Source organism: Alexandromys fortis, unplaced genomic scaffold, assembly GCF_014885135.2.
Source record: "Alexandromys fortis isolate MF-2015 unplaced genomic scaffold, M_Fortis_MF-2015_v1.1 scaffold_48, whole genome shotgun sequence".
Classification (NCBI taxonomy): domain Eukaryota; kingdom Metazoa; phylum Chordata; class Mammalia; order Rodentia; family Cricetidae; genus Alexandromys; species Alexandromys fortis.
In genome coordinates this window covers 4,218,980-4,240,157 of record NW_026067947.1, presented here as the reverse complement: position 1 = coordinate 4,240,157, position 21,178 = coordinate 4,218,980, and the positions used below count along the sequence as shown (strand labels likewise).

Genomic DNA, 21,178 nt, shown 5'->3' with positions numbered 1-21,178 from the left:
TGAACTGGACTTTAGAGAGTTACACAACCCTAGGGGTCGAGGCTGAAGCCCCCTCCCCCCCACCATGCTGTTCTGTGACTGGGGAGAAGGCTATCGGCTAGGTGAGAGGGAAATTCCAGAGGCGCCGCCACCACCTTCAACTGGTGGCCACCCAGCTGTTTCTTTCAATCTGCCCACAGGCCAGTTTAGCTCACCCTGCTAGGTCCAGCTACCCTACGCGGGTCTGCTGCAGCACACTTTATCCCAGCGCTGTCAGCCCCTGGCGTGCGAGCAGGCCGCGAATGCGCGAACTAAAAGTGAGAAGGAAGGTGAGTGCGACAGAGCCGGGGCTTGAGTGAGGCTCTGCCTGTGTGGTCTTGGGCCAGATTTTACTGTCTCGGTCTTGGCACGGAGTTTGATTGTAGGACCCATGTATGTTTCTTAGGGCCGTAGGGGATACAAAGCAGCCAAGTGCTCTTCAAAGCCCTGTGCTTGGTGCTGTCTCCCCTTTCAAGCCTTCCCAGATTCAGGCTCAGTTGTCTCTTCCCCCCCTGTAAACCTGTCGAGGTTTACATGGATCTCTAGGTTGTGTGTGCGCGGGCATGTGTGCGTGTGTGAGCGCACAGGCACCCATGCATCTGTGTGTATGTGTGGCCCACATGTGGAGGTCAGAGGGCAATTTTGTGGATTGTTTTCTCCTTCCCCCTTTAAGTGGGTTCTGGGGATTGAACTCCGGTCACCAGGCCTGAATGGCAAGTACCTTTACCCACTGAGCCATCTCTCCATCCCCTGGTTCAGGATTTTTGCCCTTGTTCCTTCTGTTGGGTCTTTCTCCTTCCTCCGACTAACCACAGGTAGCATTCTTGAGTTCCAGAGCTCTGGTGTGTAGTGACTTCAGAGAACTTGAAATTCTGGTTCCACCACACCCTGGTTGGCTGCAGGGATGTGGGACACCAGAGTCTGAGCCCTCCAGTTCCTGTCTGAGTTATGAGCAGGGAACGACCACAGTTAACTTACTAGAACCTCCAGATCCCAGGCAACAGGGTTCAGCTCCTAGTTACTTTCAGAATGTGTGAGCCAAGAAAAGTGATCCTTTCTCCCTTCTTCCTCCCCCCTCCCTCCATTTATTTTAGCCTTCGTTCATTTCCTTATTTATAACAAGGGCATCATAATAGAGTCTGCCTCACAGGGTTATTGTTAGTATTCATTGTGCTAAAAACACCCTAAGTATGCTGGACTTGGTAGTGTGTTCCTGATTCCAGCTCTAGAGAGCCTGAGGCAGGGGGATCAAGGTTCTAAGTCCAGAGGCTGGAGAGTTGGTTCTGCAGCAGTTAAGAGCACTTGCTGCTCCATCTTGAGGACTAGATAGAGTTCAGACCCTAAGACCTAGGTCAGGTGGCTCGCAAATCCTATTAGTTCTAGTGCCGAGGGATCTGAAGTCCTCTTCTGATCTCTGAGGGTACCCAAACCGAACACATATGCACAGCATTCACATAGACACATACACATATACACAAAGATAAAATATAAAAAGATTTGACTCCCAGGGACAGCTTGGTGGGTTTCCAGGTGTGGAGGCATACACCTTTAATTTCAGCATTTGGTAGACAGAGGCAGGCAGATCTCTGTGAGTTCGAGGCCAGCCTGGTCTATAAGAGCTAGTTCCAGGACAGGCTCCAAAGCTACAGAGAAACCCTGTCTCAAAAAACCAAAAAAAAAAAAAAAACCAAAAAAAAAAAAAAAAAGATAGCTCAGTGGGTAAAGACACTTGCTGACAAACCTGAAAACATGAGATCCCTCCCTAGGAGGCAAGAACAAATTCTGGCAAGTCGTCCTGTGACTGCCCTACACTTGCCCTAGCACACCTGTACCCACACGCCACTAACACAGACAAACACAGTTAAATTTTAAAAAGGATTTAAAGCCCAGCTTGGACTACACAGAGAGAATCTGCTAAAGTAAAACAAAAAACAAACACCATGTGCTTAGTGCCTGGCTGAGCAACCTTATCACCTATGTGGGTTATTAACTCCAGGGGCATCTCTACCCACTAATGCAGAGCAGAGGTGCTAATTCGCTAGAATTACTGTAACAGAACACCACAGACCAAACCCTAAGGAACAGAAATGGATTTTTTTTTTTCTCTCTCAGAATTGGAGTGGGAAGTCTAGGGTGAGGACGTTTGGCAGATCTGGGCTCTCATGGGCCGCTTTCCCAAACTTGTGGATGGCTGCCTCTGGTGAAAAAGTCCTCACAAGCCGGGGCGGTGGTGGCGCACGCCTTTAATCCCAGCACTCGGGAGGCAGAGGCAGGTGGATCTCTGTGAGTTCGAGACCAGCCTGGTCTACAGGAGCTAGTCCCAGGACAGGCTCCAAAACCACAGAGAAACCCTGTCTCGAAAAACCAAAAAGAAAAAGAAAATGTCCTCACAAGGCCATTCCTTCACGTGTAGACTTTTAAGATCTCTGTCTGTTCAGTGCTTCCTCCTCATCCTCATTCTCTTCCCCTTTCATACAGTTCTCCTCCCCCTCCCCTTTCTCCTCTCCCTCCCCCTTCTTCTCCTCCTCCTCTTCCCCCTCCCTCTCTTCTTCCTCCCCCCTCCCTGCTCTTCCTCTTCCCCCTTCTCCTCTTCCTTTTAGCCTCCACATCATCTTCCCTCTACAACTCCTCTTCCCTGTCTTCCTCCTCCATTTCTCCCTTCTCTCCCTCACCTTCCCTTTCTTTCTTTTTTGGTTTTATTTCCTTGAAACAGACTCTTGTTATGTTACCCAGACCTGGAGCTCACTATTGTTAGGAATAGTCTTAAGACAAGCCTCTCTACCTACGCAAATAATTCCAATCAGACCAAATTAGATCAAATCAATGCCCATGTTTACTGCAGAGCTCTCTAAAGAGAGACAGGGGATACCCAGCAAAACCTGGAGACCACGTGTTCCTTCCCTGGGCAGCAGCCTAAATAGTTTGCGGGAGTGGTCCTGACCTTCCCTGGTGAGGGGTCAGCTCTTGGTGGGCTTTTCCAGAGGTGGAGTCCGAACCAAGGCAACTCCCAGGGGGAGGAGCTAGGGTGATGCTTCCAATCATCCCAGGCGCCTTGGATATAGGGGTATCAGAGGGTTGGGGGGGGTCTCACTTTTTTTTTTTTTGGTTTTTGAGACAGGGTTTCTCTGTGGCTTTGGAGCCTGTCCTGGAATTAGCTCTTGTAGACCAGGCTGGCCTCAATTCATAGGTATCCGCCTGCCTCTGCCTCCCTAATGTTGGGATTAAAGGCATGCCCCACCACCGCCGGGCTTCACTTTTTTTTTTTTAAGTTTATTTTATGTGCATTGGCATCAGATCTCCTAGAACTGGAGATACAGACAGGTATGAACTGCCATATGGATGCTGGGAATTGAACCCCGGTCCTCTGGAAGAGCAGCAATGCTCTCAACCCCTGGGCCATCTCTCCAGCCCCTGAGGTCTCACTTTTAATCAAACAACTATGTGCTGAGATTTTAGGCATGTGCTACCATGCCTGACTTTGAATTTTTTTTTTTTTTTTTTTTCCCCGAGACAGGGTTTCTCTGTGGCTTTGGAGCCTGTCCTGGGTCTAGCTCTGTAGACCAGGCTGGTCTCGAACTCACAGAGATCCGCCTGCCTCTGCCTCCCGAGTGCTGGGATTAAAGGCGTGCGCCACCATCGCCCGGCTCTGACTTTGAATTTTTTTTAAGAGATACTGTATGTGTGTGTGTGTGTGTGTGTGTGTGTGTGTGTGTGTGTGTACACCTTTAATCCTAGCATTCAGTATAGCAGAGGCAGGCACTTCTCAGTGAGTTCAAGGCCAGCATGTCTAGTTCTAGTCCAGACCAGTCAAGGCTATCCAATGAGACTCTGGCTCTAAAAAATTTAAGAAGGGGGAGGGTATTGCAGGTTCTACTTTATTATCTCTGTTTTAATTTAGTCACCTCTAAAGATCCCATCTCCAAATACATAACATTCTGGGGTAGCAAGGGTGAGGTCTTCACCATAAGGATCTGGAGGAGATGAACACCCTGTGACATATAAACATATCCCAATACTAGATGTTTATAATTTTTTATTTATTGTCATGTATACATGTGCATATGTGTACCGGGAGCAGGCATGCTACAATGTACATGTGGAAGCCAGTTCTTGGAGTCAGTTCTCCTTTCTATCTCTTGTTGGCTTCAAGGAATTGAACTCAGGTCACCAGATTTGAACAGAAAGTCCCTTTGCTGGCTGAGTCATCTCACCATCTCACTGATCCAACCTCAGCTGTTTTAATGAGCAAGATATGTTAGTGAATGGCAGGATGCTTGATTTATAGGGTTTCCATTCTGTTCCGGAAGAGTCAGCAACCAGAAAGCAGGATACTGTCAGCCTGGGTATAAACTCAGGCCAGTGGAGATTTTCTTGTTTAAATTCACATACACTGGCCGGGCGGTGGTGGTGCACGCCTTTAATCCCAGCACTTGGGAGGCAGAGGCAGGCGGATCTCTGTGAGTTCGAGACCAGCCTGGTCTACAAGAGCTAGTTCCGGGACAGGCTCCAAAACCACAGAGAAACCCTGTCTCGAAAAACAAAAAAAAAAAAAAAAAAAAAAAAAAAAAAATTTCACATACACTGTTAGAGCTAGCTGTCTTCAACCAGAGAGGGCACATTGGGTGTTCACAGAGGAGGTGACTGTGCAGATCAGGGTGATGTGAGCAACAGTCTCAACTCCTTTCTGCACACTGGCTTTTCCCTCCGAACTAAGAGAATTGTCCTCAGAGTATGGTGACTCTGATTCTAAGGTAAGGGAAATCAAGTATCAGCTGGAGAAGTGAATGCTGGGGTTTGGGTTTTGGGACCAGGTACCCCTTCTGCACATAACAGGCCCAAACAAGTAGCACTAAGTACCTCATTCATTCTGTGGGGTCCAGCACAAGTGGTTGCTCTTCACAGGCAAAAGCTAACAATCGGACAGGCTCACAAACCCGGGTCTACCAGGATCAGAAAGCTTAGTGTATATAAGGTTTATTTTAAATAGTGCAATGCGCATGTCTGCATGTGGGTATTGGTCCTCTGCAAGAGCAATGCTTACTCTTAACAGCCGAGCCAGCTCTTCTAGCCTCAATATTTGTGGTTTTACCCTGAAGAGGAGGACAGCTGAGACCTTGCATGGGTTAGAGACTGACCTAACTGGAGCCATCAGGGGATGGAGAAATGACAAACTCACAGCCACACATACAAGCTTCTCTGTCAGAAAGGGTCCACAGGACTTTGGCATGTGTCTATACTCCCTCAGGGACCCTTCAAAACAAGCTGGCTCTTTGTGATGCTTCTGAAGGGACAAGATGACAGAGCTGGGGATCAGAGGCTGTGTGGAATTTAGACTCTGTCCTGACTTGAAGCAAATTAGTTTGTTCAACTATCTAAGGAAGTGATGGGGCAGTTCTTATTTTCTTTTAAATTTTGGTATGAGAAGGGAAGGAGAGGAAGAGGCAGAGGGAAAGGGAGAGAGAGAGCGCAAGGGAAAGAGAAAAACAAGAGAGAGAGAGAGAGAGAGAGAGAGAGAGAGAGAGAGAGACAGACAGACAGACAGACAGACAGACAGAGAGACACACACAGAGGGAGAAAGACAGACAGACACAGAGACAGATGGGGGAGGGAGGGAGGGAGGGAGGGAGGGAGGGAGGGAGAGAGAGAGAGAGAGAGAGAGAGAGAGAGAGAGAGAGAGAACACAGAGCAGGAGAGTACAGAGACACTACAAACAAGTGGCCATCAGAGAACACTTTTTCAGGAATCCATTATCTCCTTCCACATTGTTTTTGAGGCGGGGTCTCTCTTATTTCCGAGCTAACCCAGGAGAGAACATCCAGCTGATTCTTTTATCTCCACCTCCCATCTCCATATGCTGGAGTGACTGATGGGAGCCATTATGTATGTCTTTTATGTGGGTTCTGGGGATCTACTTCAGATCCACAGACTGGCCAGGCAAGTGCTTTTGCCTGCTGAACCACCTCTATGGCTCCGTAATGGTGAGATTCTCTTATTGGATCATTTGAGGCTTTAAGAGGGGGATAGATGTAAACACATTTTTGTCTTGACTTCAATTATTACTATCTACTGGCCTTGGGGACCTTTTTTTGTTCTAGTCTAGACACTACCAATAGAGACTGAAGAAAGGAGAGCTGTTGCTCCCCTAGAAATTAAGTTCTAGTCAATCCCCGGCAGGCGGGCGGGCGGGCGGTCATCAATTTTGGTGGAAGTTGCTGTGCGCAGGCTCATGCTTAATCATCTAAGGGGGACCGTGGCAGTTTAACGGGTGTCGGTGACTTGAGCTCACGCTATCTATCGATGTAGGATGTGTAAGCACTTTTGAAGAGGGATGTTTAGCAGGCACTAGGATACCAGGTAGCTGGGAGCTACGGAGAGATCCATGGGCAAACAGGCAGAAGGGCCTTAGGAGGCCGGTGCTTGGCAGAAAACAAGGCACCTGCGTGCCCAGAGTCATGCTAGGGGCTGAAGAAGCTGTATGAGTACGAAGATAAGGAGGCTGGAGGACCACAGACAAGATTCCGGGTCTTAAGCTAAGTGTCATGAGAAGTCCTAGCAGCATTCTGAGCAAGGCAGTGCCTGTCCAGACAGATGCCCCTCTGCTTGTTTAAGCAGTAACCCTGCCCCTCAGAGCCAGAAGGTGAACAGCCAAATCTTTCCCGCTGTTCATCTCTGAGGCACATGGGGATTGTCTTTCCCACTGACGGCTGTGGCTATGGTACTCTGGCCATTAAACTGGGAGTGACGGGTCACCCACATCACTTCAAGGTCCTCCAGAACTTCTTTTCAATAACCACCAGTACTCAAAGAGAAGGCACCTCGTAAAGCCGATCAATTGGCCTTAATCTGATCACTGAATCTTAAAGAAATCGTCTCGTTTTACCTCTTCCAGAAAAACCTCATGAAGTGCAACCACACGGTAAATCATCTTCGCAGACTGGCTTCTTGTCCTTAGAATAAAGCATTTGCTCTTTGTTTTATTGCCTGGGCAGTAGCTTGCCCTTTTACCAGCCGAGTAGTATTCCACACTGTAGATGTACCATAATGTGTTAATGATCCACCAGCTCAGGGCATTTGGAGTGCCGCCAGATTTCGGTGCCAATGAAAGAGCAGCTTTAAGTATCTAAGTATAATGTTTTATGTGAACATATGCCTCCCCGTCTCCTGGTAAATCTCTAGGAGTGGGATTGCTGGCTCACACGGCAAGTGTATGTTTAACTTGGTAAGAAACTGCCAATCTGTTTTTTCCAGAGGAAATGTACCATATTGCACTCCCACTGGTAATGGAGGAGGGTAGTGCCACATCCTCCCCTGCACTTGGCATTGTTAGATTTTTTTGACTTAAGCCACTCTGAGGCTGAGGGGTATACTGCTGTGGTTCTGTGTGGGTTCCCTAGTGAATCCTGATGTTGGACACGTGTGTTGTGCTATCTCTGGACCTCCTGGTGAAATGTCTGCCTGTATCTTCTGCTCATATTCTCATTAGCTGCATAAGGAAAAGTGAGCCATATTTTTGGATGCAAGTCCTTTACCATCTATATATTCTGTAAATATTAGCCCCTAATCTTTGACTTGTTTTTCAGGTCTGTCTTTTCCTTTTGTGTATGCACGATTTCTTCTCCTCCTCCTCTTTTTTGACATAACATCTCACATAGCCCAGGCTGGCTTTGAACATAGTTGAAGAGGTCTTTGAATTTCTGATCCCCCTGCCTCACAGTGCTGGGTTTATAGGCTTGAGCCATTATGTCAGATCTATGCAGTATAGAAGATTGAATCCAGGGCCCTAGGCAATCACACTACCAACTGAGCTACGTTCCTGGTCTTCTTTTCATTTTCTCAACAGCACCTTTCAAAGAGAAGGTAACTTAATTTATTGTTCAGAGACAGGGTCTCAAGTAGCACAGGCTGCCTTAGAATTCATTGTGTAGCTGGGGATGATCACTCTCCTCCACCTCTCGAATATTGGGGTTCCAGGTGTGCTACTATGCCTGATTTACTCAGTGTGGAGGATGGAGCCTAGGGCTCCTGCATGCTGTGGGGGATGGAACCTAGAACTTACTGCATGCTGTGGGAGATAGAACCCAGGTCTCCTGCATGCTGTGGGGGATGGAACCTAGGACTTACTGCTTGCTGTGGGGGATGGAACTCAGGATTTGCTGCATGCTGTGGGGGATAGAACCTAGGGCTCCTGCATGCTGTGGGGGATGGAACCTAGGGCTTGCTGCATGTTGTGAGGGATGGAGCCCATGGCTACTGCATGCTGTGGGGGATGGAACGTAGGGCTTGCTGCATGCTGTGGGGGATAGAACTCAGGGTTACTGCATGCTGTGGGGGATAGAACTCAGGGTTCCTGCATGCTGTGGGGGATGGAACCTAGGGCTTGCTGCATGTTGTTGGGGATAGAACCCAGGATTCTTACATGCTGTGGGGGGATAGAACCTAGGGCTCCTGCATGCTGTGGGGGGTGGAAACCAGGACTTGCTGCATGCTGCAGGGGAGGGAAACCAGGACTTGCTGCTGCATGCTGTAGGGGATGGAGCCCAGGGCTCCTGCATGCTGTGGGGGGTGGAAACCAGGACTTGCTGCATGCTGCAGGGGAGGGAGCCTAGGGCTACTGCGTGCTGTGGGGGATAGAACCCAAGGCTTCTGCATGCTGGTGAACCACTCTACCAAACCAGTTGCAACTCCAAGTCCTGAACCCTTGTTTCCCACACATTGTGTAAAGAATCTTTTTATACTGCTAGGAGACTTTCCTATTTATACTTTCTTCTGGATATTTTAGACATTTATTCTTTTTTGCTTGTTTTGTGTTGAGACAGAGGCTCTCTACATAGCCCTGGATTTCCTGGAACTTACTCTGTAGACTAAGTTGGTCTAAAATTCACGGAGCTCTGCCTGCCTTTGCCTCCATTCAAGGGCTGGAATTAAAGGCATGCACCACCACTGCCAGACTAGGAAGAACTTTTTTTTTTTTTCTTGATTTTCGAGACTGGGTTTCTCCGTAGCTTTTGGTTCCTGTCCTGGAACTAGCTGGAACTAGACCAGGCTGGCCTTGAACTCACAGAGATCTGCCTGCCTCTGCCTCCCGAGTGCTAGGATTAAACCGCCAGGCTGGAAGAACTATTTTTTATTTGAGATTATTTTCTTGACATTTTTCTTTTTGTAGATGGTTAGTTCATTTCAGTATCCCTTCTTTGTTGTTTTGTCTTTGTTGAGTAGAGGGTGTTAGTTTGTTTTTCCAAATAGGGTCTCATGTAGCTCAAGTTGGCCTAGAACTCATGGGCCTCCTAACACCATATCTCAACTGCTGAGATCATAGAGGGACATGTGCCCCACTCCTGCTTATCCTGACTTTAACAGACTAATGACAATAGTATACAGTACTAGTTTTCTTACAGTTTTCTTAAGAATGCACTTGGGTGGCCACCAGTTCCATCCAATGCTAGGTTCCTTTCCTAACTCCCCAGTGATTTTATCCTGGAAAGCTGCAGTGTACTGAGGTCTCAATGACTTTACTGAACCTTTCAGGGCCAGTGGGATTGAAGGGGAGAGGAGTGGGGGGTGGGGTAACAGCATCACCAGGTGACTGGAAAAGCCAGCCAAGAAGGGCAGAGATTTGGGAAGTTAAGATTTCAGTTGTGACCTGGTGGTGCTGGCGCACGCCTTTGATCCCAACACACCGAAGGCAGAGGCAGGCGTTTCTCTGTGAGTTTGGGTTTCTGTGGTCTACAGAGTGAGTTTCCAGCACAGCCTCCAAAGCTACACAGAGAAATTCTGTCTCGAGGCCCGCCCCTCAAATAAAACAGATCTTCCTATGAACCATCTATTGGCGGTAGTTTCCTGGGGCATAACAAAGTGTTTTCACATTTAGCCTGTGCTACTCTCAGTTCACTGTAGACTGAAGCAAACCCTAACCTAGACTGTAGCTGGAGACTCAGACCAGCAGAGTGATACGTGACGGCCTGGGGCAAGCCTGGAGGTACTTGGAGATGGCTTACCTCTCCCACGTTTACCACGTCTTTATTAGGCATTCCTCAGGTCCAAGGTTCCTGCATTCGTGAGCATTCAGGTGAAACTAGCTTGAGGGGAGCAGTAGCAAACTTAAAGATAGGAGCAAGCTATACTGACAACTTTCCAGACCCTTCTTTTGGCATATACCAGTGCTCTTCCTCCCTCTCCACTTCCTTCCCTTCTCTTCTCTTCTCTTCTCTTCTCTTCTCTTCTCTTCTCTTCTCTTCTCTTCTCTTCTCTCTCTCTTCTTCTTCTTTTTTTGACAGGGTCTATGTTGCCCTGGCTGCCTTGGAACTCACTATAGATCCTAGCTAGCTTTATTCCAAGATCCACATACCTCTGCTGCAGGGGTTAAAGTTGAGCTGCACCACGCTCGCTTTCCCTCCTTTTTTTTCTTTCTTTTTTTTTTTTCTCTCGAGACAGGGTTTCTCTGTGGCTTTGGAGCCTATCCTGGAACTAGCTCTGTAGACCAGGCTGGTCTCGAACTCACAGAGATCCACCTGCCTCTACCAGTGCTGGGATTAAAGGCCTGCGCCACCATCGCCTGGCTCCCTCCTTTCTTGAGCAAAAGTTCAGACAGGAACCAGATGACCAGGGAGGGCAGTCGCCTCACTTGCAACGCTTGGAGGAAGGTCTGCCTGCCATCTAGCTCTAGTTGAAGTGCCTTCTGCCTAGAGCCATCCTGCCATGGGTCATGGCCTCCAAAATCTAGGGGTAGGGTGTCCCATGCAGTCCTGACCAGAAAGACACTGGCAGCATCTCATTTCCCGCTACTGACTAAAATCAAAATTCCTGAACCTGCTGTCGCCGAGTAAGTTCCTAGAAATGAGCTCTTTATTCTGGAAACTCTCCTTTAAAACAAGCTTTCAAGAAACAGTCTCTCTCTTTTGAAAAGGTACCACCGGACAAATGCATGTACATGAAAAGACATCCTGGAAAATGTAAATGTCCTGTGGATAAATGATTGTGTGGCTGCAATGGGAGTCTACAAGATTAAGCAAAGAAAGGAATGTGAACTTGGATGTAGGCAACAGAATGGACGATCAAAGATTGTCTGCTGAGTAAGAAGTGCTAGTCAGGGGCTTCCTACGTCTATCACTCAGTAGCAGTACTTGCCTACCAACAAGGCCATGGGTTCCAGCTCTACCAAGGGGAGGAAGAAGTTCCACCAGCAGACTGACTATATGGCCCCAGGGGTAGTTCATGAAGAGGCTGAGCTAACCTTGGCTGACTTAAATTGAAGACCTGGGGTTGGGGCTGGGTTGCACAGAGATGGTGAAAAACCTTGGCACACCTTCACCTCCGTGGTACATCATGACTCTATTACTGAGGGGCAAAAAAGGTTTGCGACTTTCTTCTTCTACATAAATCTACCTACCTTCTCGATGTGGTTTGCAGAGGGATTGCTTATTCTTTTACCTATTCTTTGTGTATTTACCGAGTGCTTGGGGATCTAATCCAGGATCTTTTCGCTAGGCAGGAACTGAGCTGCAGCCCTTCAGCGGTTCCCTGCCTCCCCCTCCATAGGGACTTGTTTTTTTAATGCACCAGGGGCAGAGTGCTGGAAGCATGCCAGGCCGACCCTAGAGGCCAGATCTTCTGGCCCTGGGCCATGCCTTAACATGCACATTCCTTGGCTATCTTTGGCCTCTCTGACCCTGGGACTCCATCCTTCCTACTTCAACTACAAAAAAGTAGTAAGTGGCCCAGGTCTGGGAGGTTGTTGACCCTTGCTGCCGGGTGTAGCTTGGCCCTTCTGAGTGTGCCTGTTTGGAGGACATCTAGTGCTGATCAAGCTTATCTTGGTCACAGAGCCTCCCTCTTATTCTCTCCCTTCAGAACCCAAGACTTCCTGCTTCCCGCTCTCCTGTAGCTTCAGCGGGTTTCCAGCTCTGCTCTCCTCCCAAGAACCAGTCCTGATAAGAACCTACTTTGAGTTTGCGCATCTTATCTGTCCTCCACACCCCAGCCCTGCCCCCACCTTTTAGCATCACCCACTGATGCAGTCCCTCCCCGACCTGGGGCTTACTTTAACCTTCAGACATCGCCCCCCCCTTTGGTTCCTTGCCAGTGCGGGGAGGGGGGCAAGGGGAGGGACGGACGGACGGGTAGAGGGCCAGGACACACAACCGGTGACGAGAACACTCTTGGAGCAGGGCAGAAAGTGAGGGGTACCGATCTTTCCCACCTCCCAACCACAGACGCCTGAGGGAATGGAGTCGGGCCCTGGCACTTCCTAAGTGCGGGGTACAGGTCAGCGTCCTTTCCATCCACGGTGCCCTTCCTGGGAAGAGCGTTAGGAGCCTCATTTCTCGGGGGCAGGAGCCGCGGCACGAGGTTGGAAAGCAGGCACGTGGTCGCCTGGATCTGAACAGCAACTTCCCGGGGGAAACGCCCTAATTCGGCTGCGGGGGCCCGCGGCTCCGCCACACCCTCTCCAGAGTTCCCTCCGGCGCCCGGGCCCAGAAGGGTGCGGGGCTGGCTGTCGCCGGGGAGGGTCACTCGGGGGAGGCGACCACAAAGCCCCGCGTGGCAAAAGCGACAGTGCGGGAGACGCGGGCCTCGAGGCGCAGACCCCCGCGGCGCGCGCAAACTGCGCGGAACTACTTCAGCGGAGCGTTTGCGGGGCGAGAGTCCCAGCAGCGGCCGCACAGGGCTCCGAAGCGAGTAGAGGCTGCCACAGAGCGGCGGGGACCCGCAGCCACGGCCACGTGCTCCCCGCCGGGCTCGCACGCTCAGACGCGCCGGGGCCGCGGGGGCCACCGGCAGGCACGCGCGCCCCCCGCGCGCACACACTCCCGGGCACGCACGCCGGCCGCCCCGCCCCCCGCCGCGCCCCGCCCTCCCGCGCGCCCCGCCCCGCCCCCACGGCGCCGGTCGTCGCCCTCCTATTGGCTGACTGGTGCATGACGCGCGGCGCCCGGCCCCGCCCCTCGTCAGTCACTCGGCGGAGGCGGCGCTGGCGGGGACTAGTCTCGTCCGGAGACTGGCGGCGGCAGCGGCGGCGGCGGCGGCCAGAGCTCAAGCCCATCGGCGGAGGGCGGGCGGGCGGGCGGCGCGGGAGGGCGGGGGCCGCTCCGCGACGCTGCGGACCGCGCTTCTCCTCTGAGCGGCGGCGCGCGCAGCTGTGGGGCGCCGGGGGCCAGCCCGTCCATGACCATGGGCGACAAGAAGAGCCCGACCAGGTACCTGCCGGGCGCCGAGGGGGCGGAAGGGGAGGGCGGCCGCGGCGGGCGGGGACGCCGGCGACTAGGCCGGAGCGGCCGCGCGGGGGAGGCGCGCTAAGATGGAGACCCGGGGGCGGAGGGAGGCGGTGTCGCTCCGCTCGGGCCGGCGGCCGTGCGCGCCGCAGCCATGGCGGCTCCTCCTCAGCCGCCCTCCGCCGTCGCCGCTCCGCCCAGACAAAGGGAGATTTAACCAGGTGGGGCGGGCGGGAGGGCGCGAGCAGGGGCGGGCAGCGCGCGGCGCCGGCCCCCTCCGCGCCGCCGCCCGGCCGTCCCGGCTGCCCGCCGCCTTCGGGATCCGGCCCGCGGCCCGCGCCGCGCCCCCGCCGCCCCGCGCTCGCGCCCACGAGTCGGCCCGCTTCCTGCGCCCGGCGCGGTCCCGCGTGAGCCGTCGCCGCTAGGCGCTCGGTTCCCGGGGCCGGAGGGGGCCCACGGCTCCGCGCTGCCCGCCGGCCTCCGGCCCCGGTGCCCGCCAGTGGGGTGGATGGGTGGTCGCTGCGAGAAGTTTCCAGCGTCGGATTCCTGTGAAATGACGACGGCTCACCAGCGCCTGTTTCTCTCCTCTCTCCATCCTCCCTTCGGTTCCTCGCTCCTCGGAAGGCCAAAAAGACAAGCAAAACCTGCCGCAGACGAAGGCTTTTGGGATTGTAGCGTCTGCACCTTCAGGAACAGCGCCGAAGCCTTTAAATGCAGCATCTGCGATGTGCGGAAAGGCACCTCCACCAGGTACTGGAAGACGTGCGTTTGTTAGCTTTTGCGGAAGGATTTGTTTTGGCTTTATTTATCAATTTGTGCTGAGGAGAGGGAAGTCGTACTTTTATTATTATTGATCGCCCTCTTGCCAACTTGTTGATTACGCCCCCTTTTTATTTGCATTTGGGGGATGAGGGATTTGGTTGGGGTTGCTTGCCATTTTCAGTTGGGTGCAGTGCCTCGTGCTAAAATAGAGGATTTATGGGAGGGAATTTCCCCAGGTTTTCGTCTTGTTTCAGACAGACACTGGATTTATTTGACACTTGCATCCTTTGGCTTGTTGGTATTGGCTCCCAGAGGGGAGAGAGGAAGTGGGCATACTGCCGTGGATTAGACCTTTTTGTTTTTGCCATGTGCAGAGTGGTTTTAATTTGTCTCTCCGGAATTAGTTTTTTCCTGAGTTTAATGGTGGTATGGAAGTACAATAAGACTGGATTGTGCCTTTTTCTGCCTTGTAAACATGCCTCTTCTTTTTGCACTTAAAGATTAAATATTGGAGAGTTGGGAAAGTGCATGGGGGTGCTGATGTTTCTGGTTTTTTATTAGCTTATGCAGATTGGTGAAGTAGTGTGAAATGTTGAGGTGGATAGATTCTTGTGCAACATTGAAAGCGTTTCTTTGGTATTGAGATGAGTATTGACTGCACGTGATAGCAAATGAGTTGGAGCTACTTCTAGAGGTAACGTTAAAATAGACTTAGGTAAAATGTAAAAACTGGTTTTATAGTCCTCCAGGTGTCTTCATTTTTATCTGGGGTTTCTGTTCCTAAGAGTTCAGTCTCCTTTAAGTAGACTGTCTTTAGAAGACGTCCGAAAGTGAATGAGGTTGATGGCCAAAAGTTTCCTTTCAGCAGGTGCTTGCTTTGAGTTGGTGTCATCTCAGTGTGACTGTAGTTCCACCTGGATGTTCTGTCCGGGTCTCTGCTTTACTTTCACTTGGGATTAAGGAGGCTGAGCTGCAAGTCTAACTAGAATGACTTGCCCCAGATGCTGGTGGACTGCTTTAGAATTTCACTAACTCTTAAGAAATGAGACTTTTGAATCAAAACTCAAGAACTGAAATTTATAGTAGTTTTTCTCTACTAAGATAGCATCTCATCATTTTGGAGCTAGTCTGGAACTGCAATCCTGTTGCCTCAGCCTCCTGAGTGCTGGCATTGTAGACAGTTGTCACCACACCCAGCTAGTAGGTTGTTGTTGGGTTTTGTTTTTTTATTTAAATAAAATTCATGTCAAATTTTTGTGTAAATAAATAGATTTAGTTAAACGGAAAACCCATTTCTGTGTGGTTTGTTCTGCTGTCCAAAATCGGGGATTCCATCAAGCAGCATGAAAGTTTAGAAACATGTTTGTTACTTAAATCAATAGTAACTGTATATTATTTATGAGTAATGTTTTTTACATGTAGAATCCCTCTGAGGCCAAAGCTCTTTATTGTGGTTTTGCTTTGAGTGTTCCTGTAGATGATGTTCAAGTAAATGACCAGGAAACTAGTAAGAACTTGAAAACCGTGCTGGTGAAGAGAAACTTCAGCCAGATTCAAAAGTTTACATATGATGTATTGCTGGGAAAGATTATCTCATATCGCAATGATTTTCAATTTCTACTTTAATTGAAAAACCTGACTCACCAGTTTTTTGGAAACACATGAAAGGTGTTGACTTTATGATTCTGTCTACAGTTTTCAGAACCACAGATGATGACAGTGAAATTTTAGGACATTTGAGAGCCTGTCAGAAAAATAAGTAGAGTGTTATCTTTCAGGGCTGTCATCCATTGAGTCATTCAGTAGGCTTGGATACAGATTTCACAGGTAGAAGGCCAGTGAAATGGCCCGGCATTTAAAGTACCAGTCATGATACTCTTTGGACAGAGGTTGTTATTAATACTTCAGTGTTTTAGATCTGTTCAGAAGTCAACATTAAGTGGAATACAAGTAACATTTGTGTGTTATTCATTGATTTCATGATTTCATTGATTACACTGCTCTCCTAGCTAGTGTATCTGATTTCTCTGGGATATTGCCTATTACAGTATTTTCTCTTGAGCCTTTTTCTTGTAAATAGTTTTGCACTTTTGGGATCTTGCCATTTTCTCTCTTTCATAGTATTTTAATCAGGTAGCAATAGAAAACATAATTTGGTTTTTGGTTTGTTTTTGCTGTGTTGGGCCTTAAAGTTAGGTCTTAGGAACTTCAACCTAGCTTCGTGGTTGGGGGTTGGATGGTGGGTAATAGATGAAAATTGGCGATTTTGAAGTAGTGTATTTGCTGACACACATGGTTTTGTTGCTCTGAGCTAGTGTTTAAGCAGCCTTATCTGGTTAGCTGGCCAGTAGTCACTGTGGTGTTGTTGATTACTCTTGTTTTTATTGCTGCTGGCATCAACCAGTCAACCTAGGAAAAAACAGCTTTAAGTACTGGTAGTCCAATAGGACACAGAGCTATTTGCCCTTTGCTGATGGGATTGATAACCCTCGTTTAAGTAGGAAAATACTAGACATCATCTAAAGAGCATTTATGAAGTTCCTAGGGTGTGAAAGAAGCAGCTGAAGGGAAAGGGAGGTGTTAAAGGGTGGCAGAGCATGTACTCAGGTAAAGTAATCCAAACTGTAAAGGCTGCGAAACGTGTGTAAAGTGGGATTGGAACAGTCTGGCTTGAGAAGGAACTAGAAGGAACCCTTATCCCATTTCTTTTGGAAAAGGAAAATGATTTCTGCAAAACCAGCTGCCAGCTTTTGACCTCTATTGCGATGTGCTGTAGTATTTTTAAGTCTGCAGGTAGCTGCAGGTAGATAGTGAATTAACTTAGAATATGAACTTTGTGGAATGGCGAAGAACAGAGTGAAAGGGGCAGTTAGAAAAGTCCCAAAAGGAAAGGAGTGGACACTTACTAGTAATAGTGGGATTCTTTCGAGGCAGACCTCTTTATACATTTGTTCATTTATTATTTACGAATGAGCCTGCTGGGCTAAGATCTGTATTTTAGAGATAATTATGAAGTACATGTTGGGTCTGTATTTTTTTTCTTTTTTTTAATTATTCAAAAAATAATTCAGTTTTACTTTATGTGCATTAGTGTTTTGCCTACATGTATGTCTGTGTGAGGGTGTCAGATCCCCTAGATACAGGTTACAGACAATTGTGAGCTGCTGTGTGGGTGCTGGGAATTGAACCCTGGTCCTTTCAGTGTTAAACCAGTGCTTAACACTGAGCCATCTCTCCGGCTTCTTGGGTCTGTTATTCTTTTGAGATAGGATTCGAATGGCCTGTAACTGACATAGACTCGACTGGTTTTGAACTCCGGGCCCTTGCCAGTCTCTAATTTGGGTATTACAGGTGTAAGGCCATTAAATCTGGCCTTCCCTATTCTATCATTTTTTTTGTTAACTATTCTTTGTAGTCTTTTGCTGTTTTTTTTTTTTTTTAAGAAATTTTTTTATTTTCATTTATGTGTGTTGTGTAGGTACGCATATGCTGGTGAGCAAAGGTATCATCAGATTCTCTGGTGGTTGTTAGCTGCCTGGTATAGATGCTGGGAATGAACTCTGGTCCTCTGAAAACCTCAAGTGCTATTAACCTCTGAGCGATCTCTTCAGCATGTCATTTTTTTAAGAGCTTTATTGGGGGGGGGACAACACATACTTTACATATCATAACATTCACTCATCATTGAGTGCAATGAAGTGATTTTTCTTAAGTCATTTGAAAGAATGCAGCTGTCACCACATTCCAAGTTTTAGAACATTGCCATAATGTTAGTTGATTTCCTCTTTCACATTCATTAGTACATAGCTAAGTTAACAGTGGAGCCTAAAGTAGTTGTGGACTGCTGGATGGTTGCCACAATGGTGGTACACCCAGCTTTTGCAAGATGGGGAAATAAAAATAAAAAGAGCATTTTTGTATGTATAAGATGGTAGGTGGGTGGGAGAGAAACATAATGCCTTTCCTAGGTGGTAGCTTGTAGTATTTCTTCTGATCCTGCTCCGTTCATAAAAGAGGAAAGAAAAAGTAAAGCATTACAAATGCATAAACTCACATAATTCTTTGTACTGCTGAAGTTTGTAAATGGACAAAATAACTTCTTAGATTTGGTGATTTTTTTTTTTTTGTGACTTTGTCTTTTCTCTGAGTAAAATACTCTCTTTTAAAATAGAACTTACTGGAACACTGCTATGTAGTCATTCTTGTCAGTGTTTGTTTCTTTGCTAGTAGTGGTACATCTTTTTCTCTACTATTACTTGAAAGTCTCTTGAGCAATTGGAAATGTGTTTGGGTCAGTCGCTATAGATTTGGAGCTTTATTGTTTTCATCTCCAGATTTTGCTTTTTTTTGTTTTTGTTTTTGAGACAGGGTTTCTCTATATAACAGCCCTAGCTGTCCTGGAACTCACTTTGCAGACCAGGCTGGCTTTGAACTCTCAGAAAACCTCCTGCCTCTGCCTTCTGAGTGCTAGAATTAAAGGCACAATCAGATTTTGCTTTTTTTTTTTTAACATTTCTTTTTTATGTGTGTGCACTCATTTCATGGTGTGTGTGGAGGACAGAGGACACTTTGGACAATTGGATTCTCTCTTCTATCTATCCTGCCTGTTCTAGCCATCCTTACATCTACAGAGTTTATACATGCCCCGTCATCCTTTTGTTAGTTGTTCCCCCCCGCCCCTCCCCACACTTTCCCTGTGCAGCCCCTTGGCTGTCCTGGAACTCTGTAGACCAGACTGCTCTGCCTCTGCCTCCCGAGCATCCCTGTCATCTTTATCTGCTTACTTTATCTCAACTTTGAATTGAAAGTCTTACTTAACCCCTGATTATTTAAGTACTACCAATGTGAAAAGTTTACTGTTTTTAGAACTTTATGGACAGTAGAAAAAAAGTAAAATTTTAGCTGTTGTCTAGAAATAACTATCTTTACAGAAAGAGGTACTCAGGATATTGAATTGGAAGAATCTTGAAGTGACTTGTGTATATAAAGTGTTCCTTCTTTGAGAGCTTCAGGAGTTTGGGGTTTGTAATTTTGTACTTTCTTTATGATACCTGACAAAGTGAGAAGACATTAAGCACTAAAGAAGTTTGGTGGAAAAACCACAATATAGTTATGATCTTTGCTGGAACCAAAGTGCATCTGTCAGTACATTTCAGATAGCAAGACTTCCAGGCCTCTTACCCATATTTCCTGAGAATCCACAACTGTGGTTTTGCACCTTGAGTCACATTGGCTTCGTTCTAATGTTTGTCTTTCATAAAAATACTCTGTAAAATACATTTAAAAAATTCCCTGTGTTCCAAATTATCAAACCTTACCAAACCTTTCTAACTGAATGCTTCTTTCGAAACTGGGAGTTTTCAAGATGACTCTTAACAGAAGTTGAGCAATAATTTATTTTGTATTGTTTTTGTATTGAACTTAATTGATTAATTGGTACTAACTTGATGATCTTAGGTATATTTGGTGACGTTAAATTACTTGGGTGGGTAATTTACTTGATCATTTGACAAATTTTTATTGTGCATAGAGCTGTCTGGGCTCTGTGTGTATGCCCAGTGGTGCAAAGACAGGCAAAATTCCCGTTCTCATAAACTTGAAGTAGGATGGAGAGAGAAGAGAAAATACATAAACAGAAAACTGAGATCATTTCAATTATTGATGGGTGCCCTTAATAGTGTAATAGTGAACATAGAGGAGTGAGGACTGATGGAGGTCTGTACAGACAGATGGACAGTGCTGCACCTGCATTTCCCTGTTTAGGTGTGGTGATGCCAGGCCGCTCTTGGGGCTAGAGGAGAGTAAGCAAGCTGATATATGTGTGCTGGTTAGCCTTTTTAGTTCGGATGATGTTTACATTGCCAGCTTTTGGGGGGTCCTAGGGTACTCAATTTAGTTGTATGTTGTATATTAAATGCAGGCCAGTTAATATCCTTTGGCTTTTTGATTGATTGATTGATTGATTGATTGAACACCAGGATAGGAGATTATACACTGCTGTAGTTCTGGACTGTTTATGTGGCATTCATTTATTATGCACTTCAATAGGTACTGAAGAACTCCAGGATTTAGAAACCTTACAGTCACTGTAGCTGTCAGAACCAGCTCTTATACTAAGTGCTCATAATAGTAGGTGGGTCTAGACTTGAGCCGATAACATTCTGTATCTGTCTGGACTGTTTTCTCTTTGTCCCTTCATCAGTACTTTTTCTCTTTGTTGGTATTGTCTTTGCTCCCCTAAAGTAGTACCTGCTTTACCTGTTGGTAGTATACAAGTTTAAAGGCTTGATGAGCTACAAAGTAAGTACATATGTTTGTTTATTTTAGGCAGAATCTATTATGTACACCAGGATCTCAGAGATCCTCTTGTCTTTGCTTAAAGGTATGGGCCACCACAACAGGCCAGAATTACTTTTGTGTGACTGGACTGAAGGATGCGAAAGAGTTGATTGTCACCTCTCCTTGACTGTATTGTTTAGCAGTCTTTTTTTATTTGTATTTTTGAGTCTCAACTAGCCCAGGCTGACAGGCACGTAGTGTGTAGTCCAGGCTGGCCTTGAACAGCTATTTCTTTCTCCTTGGCCTTCCAAATGCTTCAGTCTCTGGTATGTGCCACCATGCCTCCTGTCTGGGTTCAGTAGTCACTGCTATTTCAAAATATTGATTAATAAGTAAATGGAGAACACCACCTTCCCCAAAACAATAGCCAGTGAGAACCAAGTGCAGTAACTGCGATGATAGGTTTGGTGTGAGGGATCACATAAGAATTGGTGATTGTTTAAAGTGGCAACAGTCTCTTCCTTGAAGGCTTCATTGTTTTTTGAATGTAAAATTGATTGTATAGATTGGTTCATGCTGGCCTTGAACTCAGAACTCCTTTCCTGGATTAATGAACCACAACCGAATTGTGCCACTACATACACTGTTTCTCTTAACCCTTTTTAACTCTTTAGGTGCTTAGGATAGAATCCAGGCATCTGTCATCTAGATAGGTGCTTTGCAGTTGAACAACATCCCAGTCCATCTTTTATATTCTTTTACTTTCTCATCCAAATGCTTTGAATTCCTGGAGACTGTTTATTATTAGTCTCCAGTCATAATCATCATTAACCTCTCATCATTAACTCCATGCTTGTGTACATAAGATAAATAAACCTGCTTCCTGGACTGCTTCTCCATTTGAGCAGGTT

General features: G+C 47.4%; 1 protein-coding gene across 1 annotated transcript in view; it reads left to right on the top strand.

The window, feature by feature from the left end:
- Positions 1 to 13,048: 13,048 nt before the first annotated feature.
- Positions 13,049 to 21,178, top strand: part of Rybp (RING1 and YY1 binding protein) — a 52,328-nt gene continuing 44,198 nt past the window's right edge. The window contains exons 1-2 of the mRNA XM_050149340.1: positions 13,049 to 13,211; positions 13,851 to 13,976. Of these exons, the coding sequence (XP_050005297.1) occupies positions 13,180 to 13,211; positions 13,851 to 13,976 (158 nt within the window). The 5' untranslated portion in view covers positions 13,049 to 13,179. The remainder of the gene's footprint in view (positions 13,212 to 13,850; positions 13,977 to 21,178) is intronic.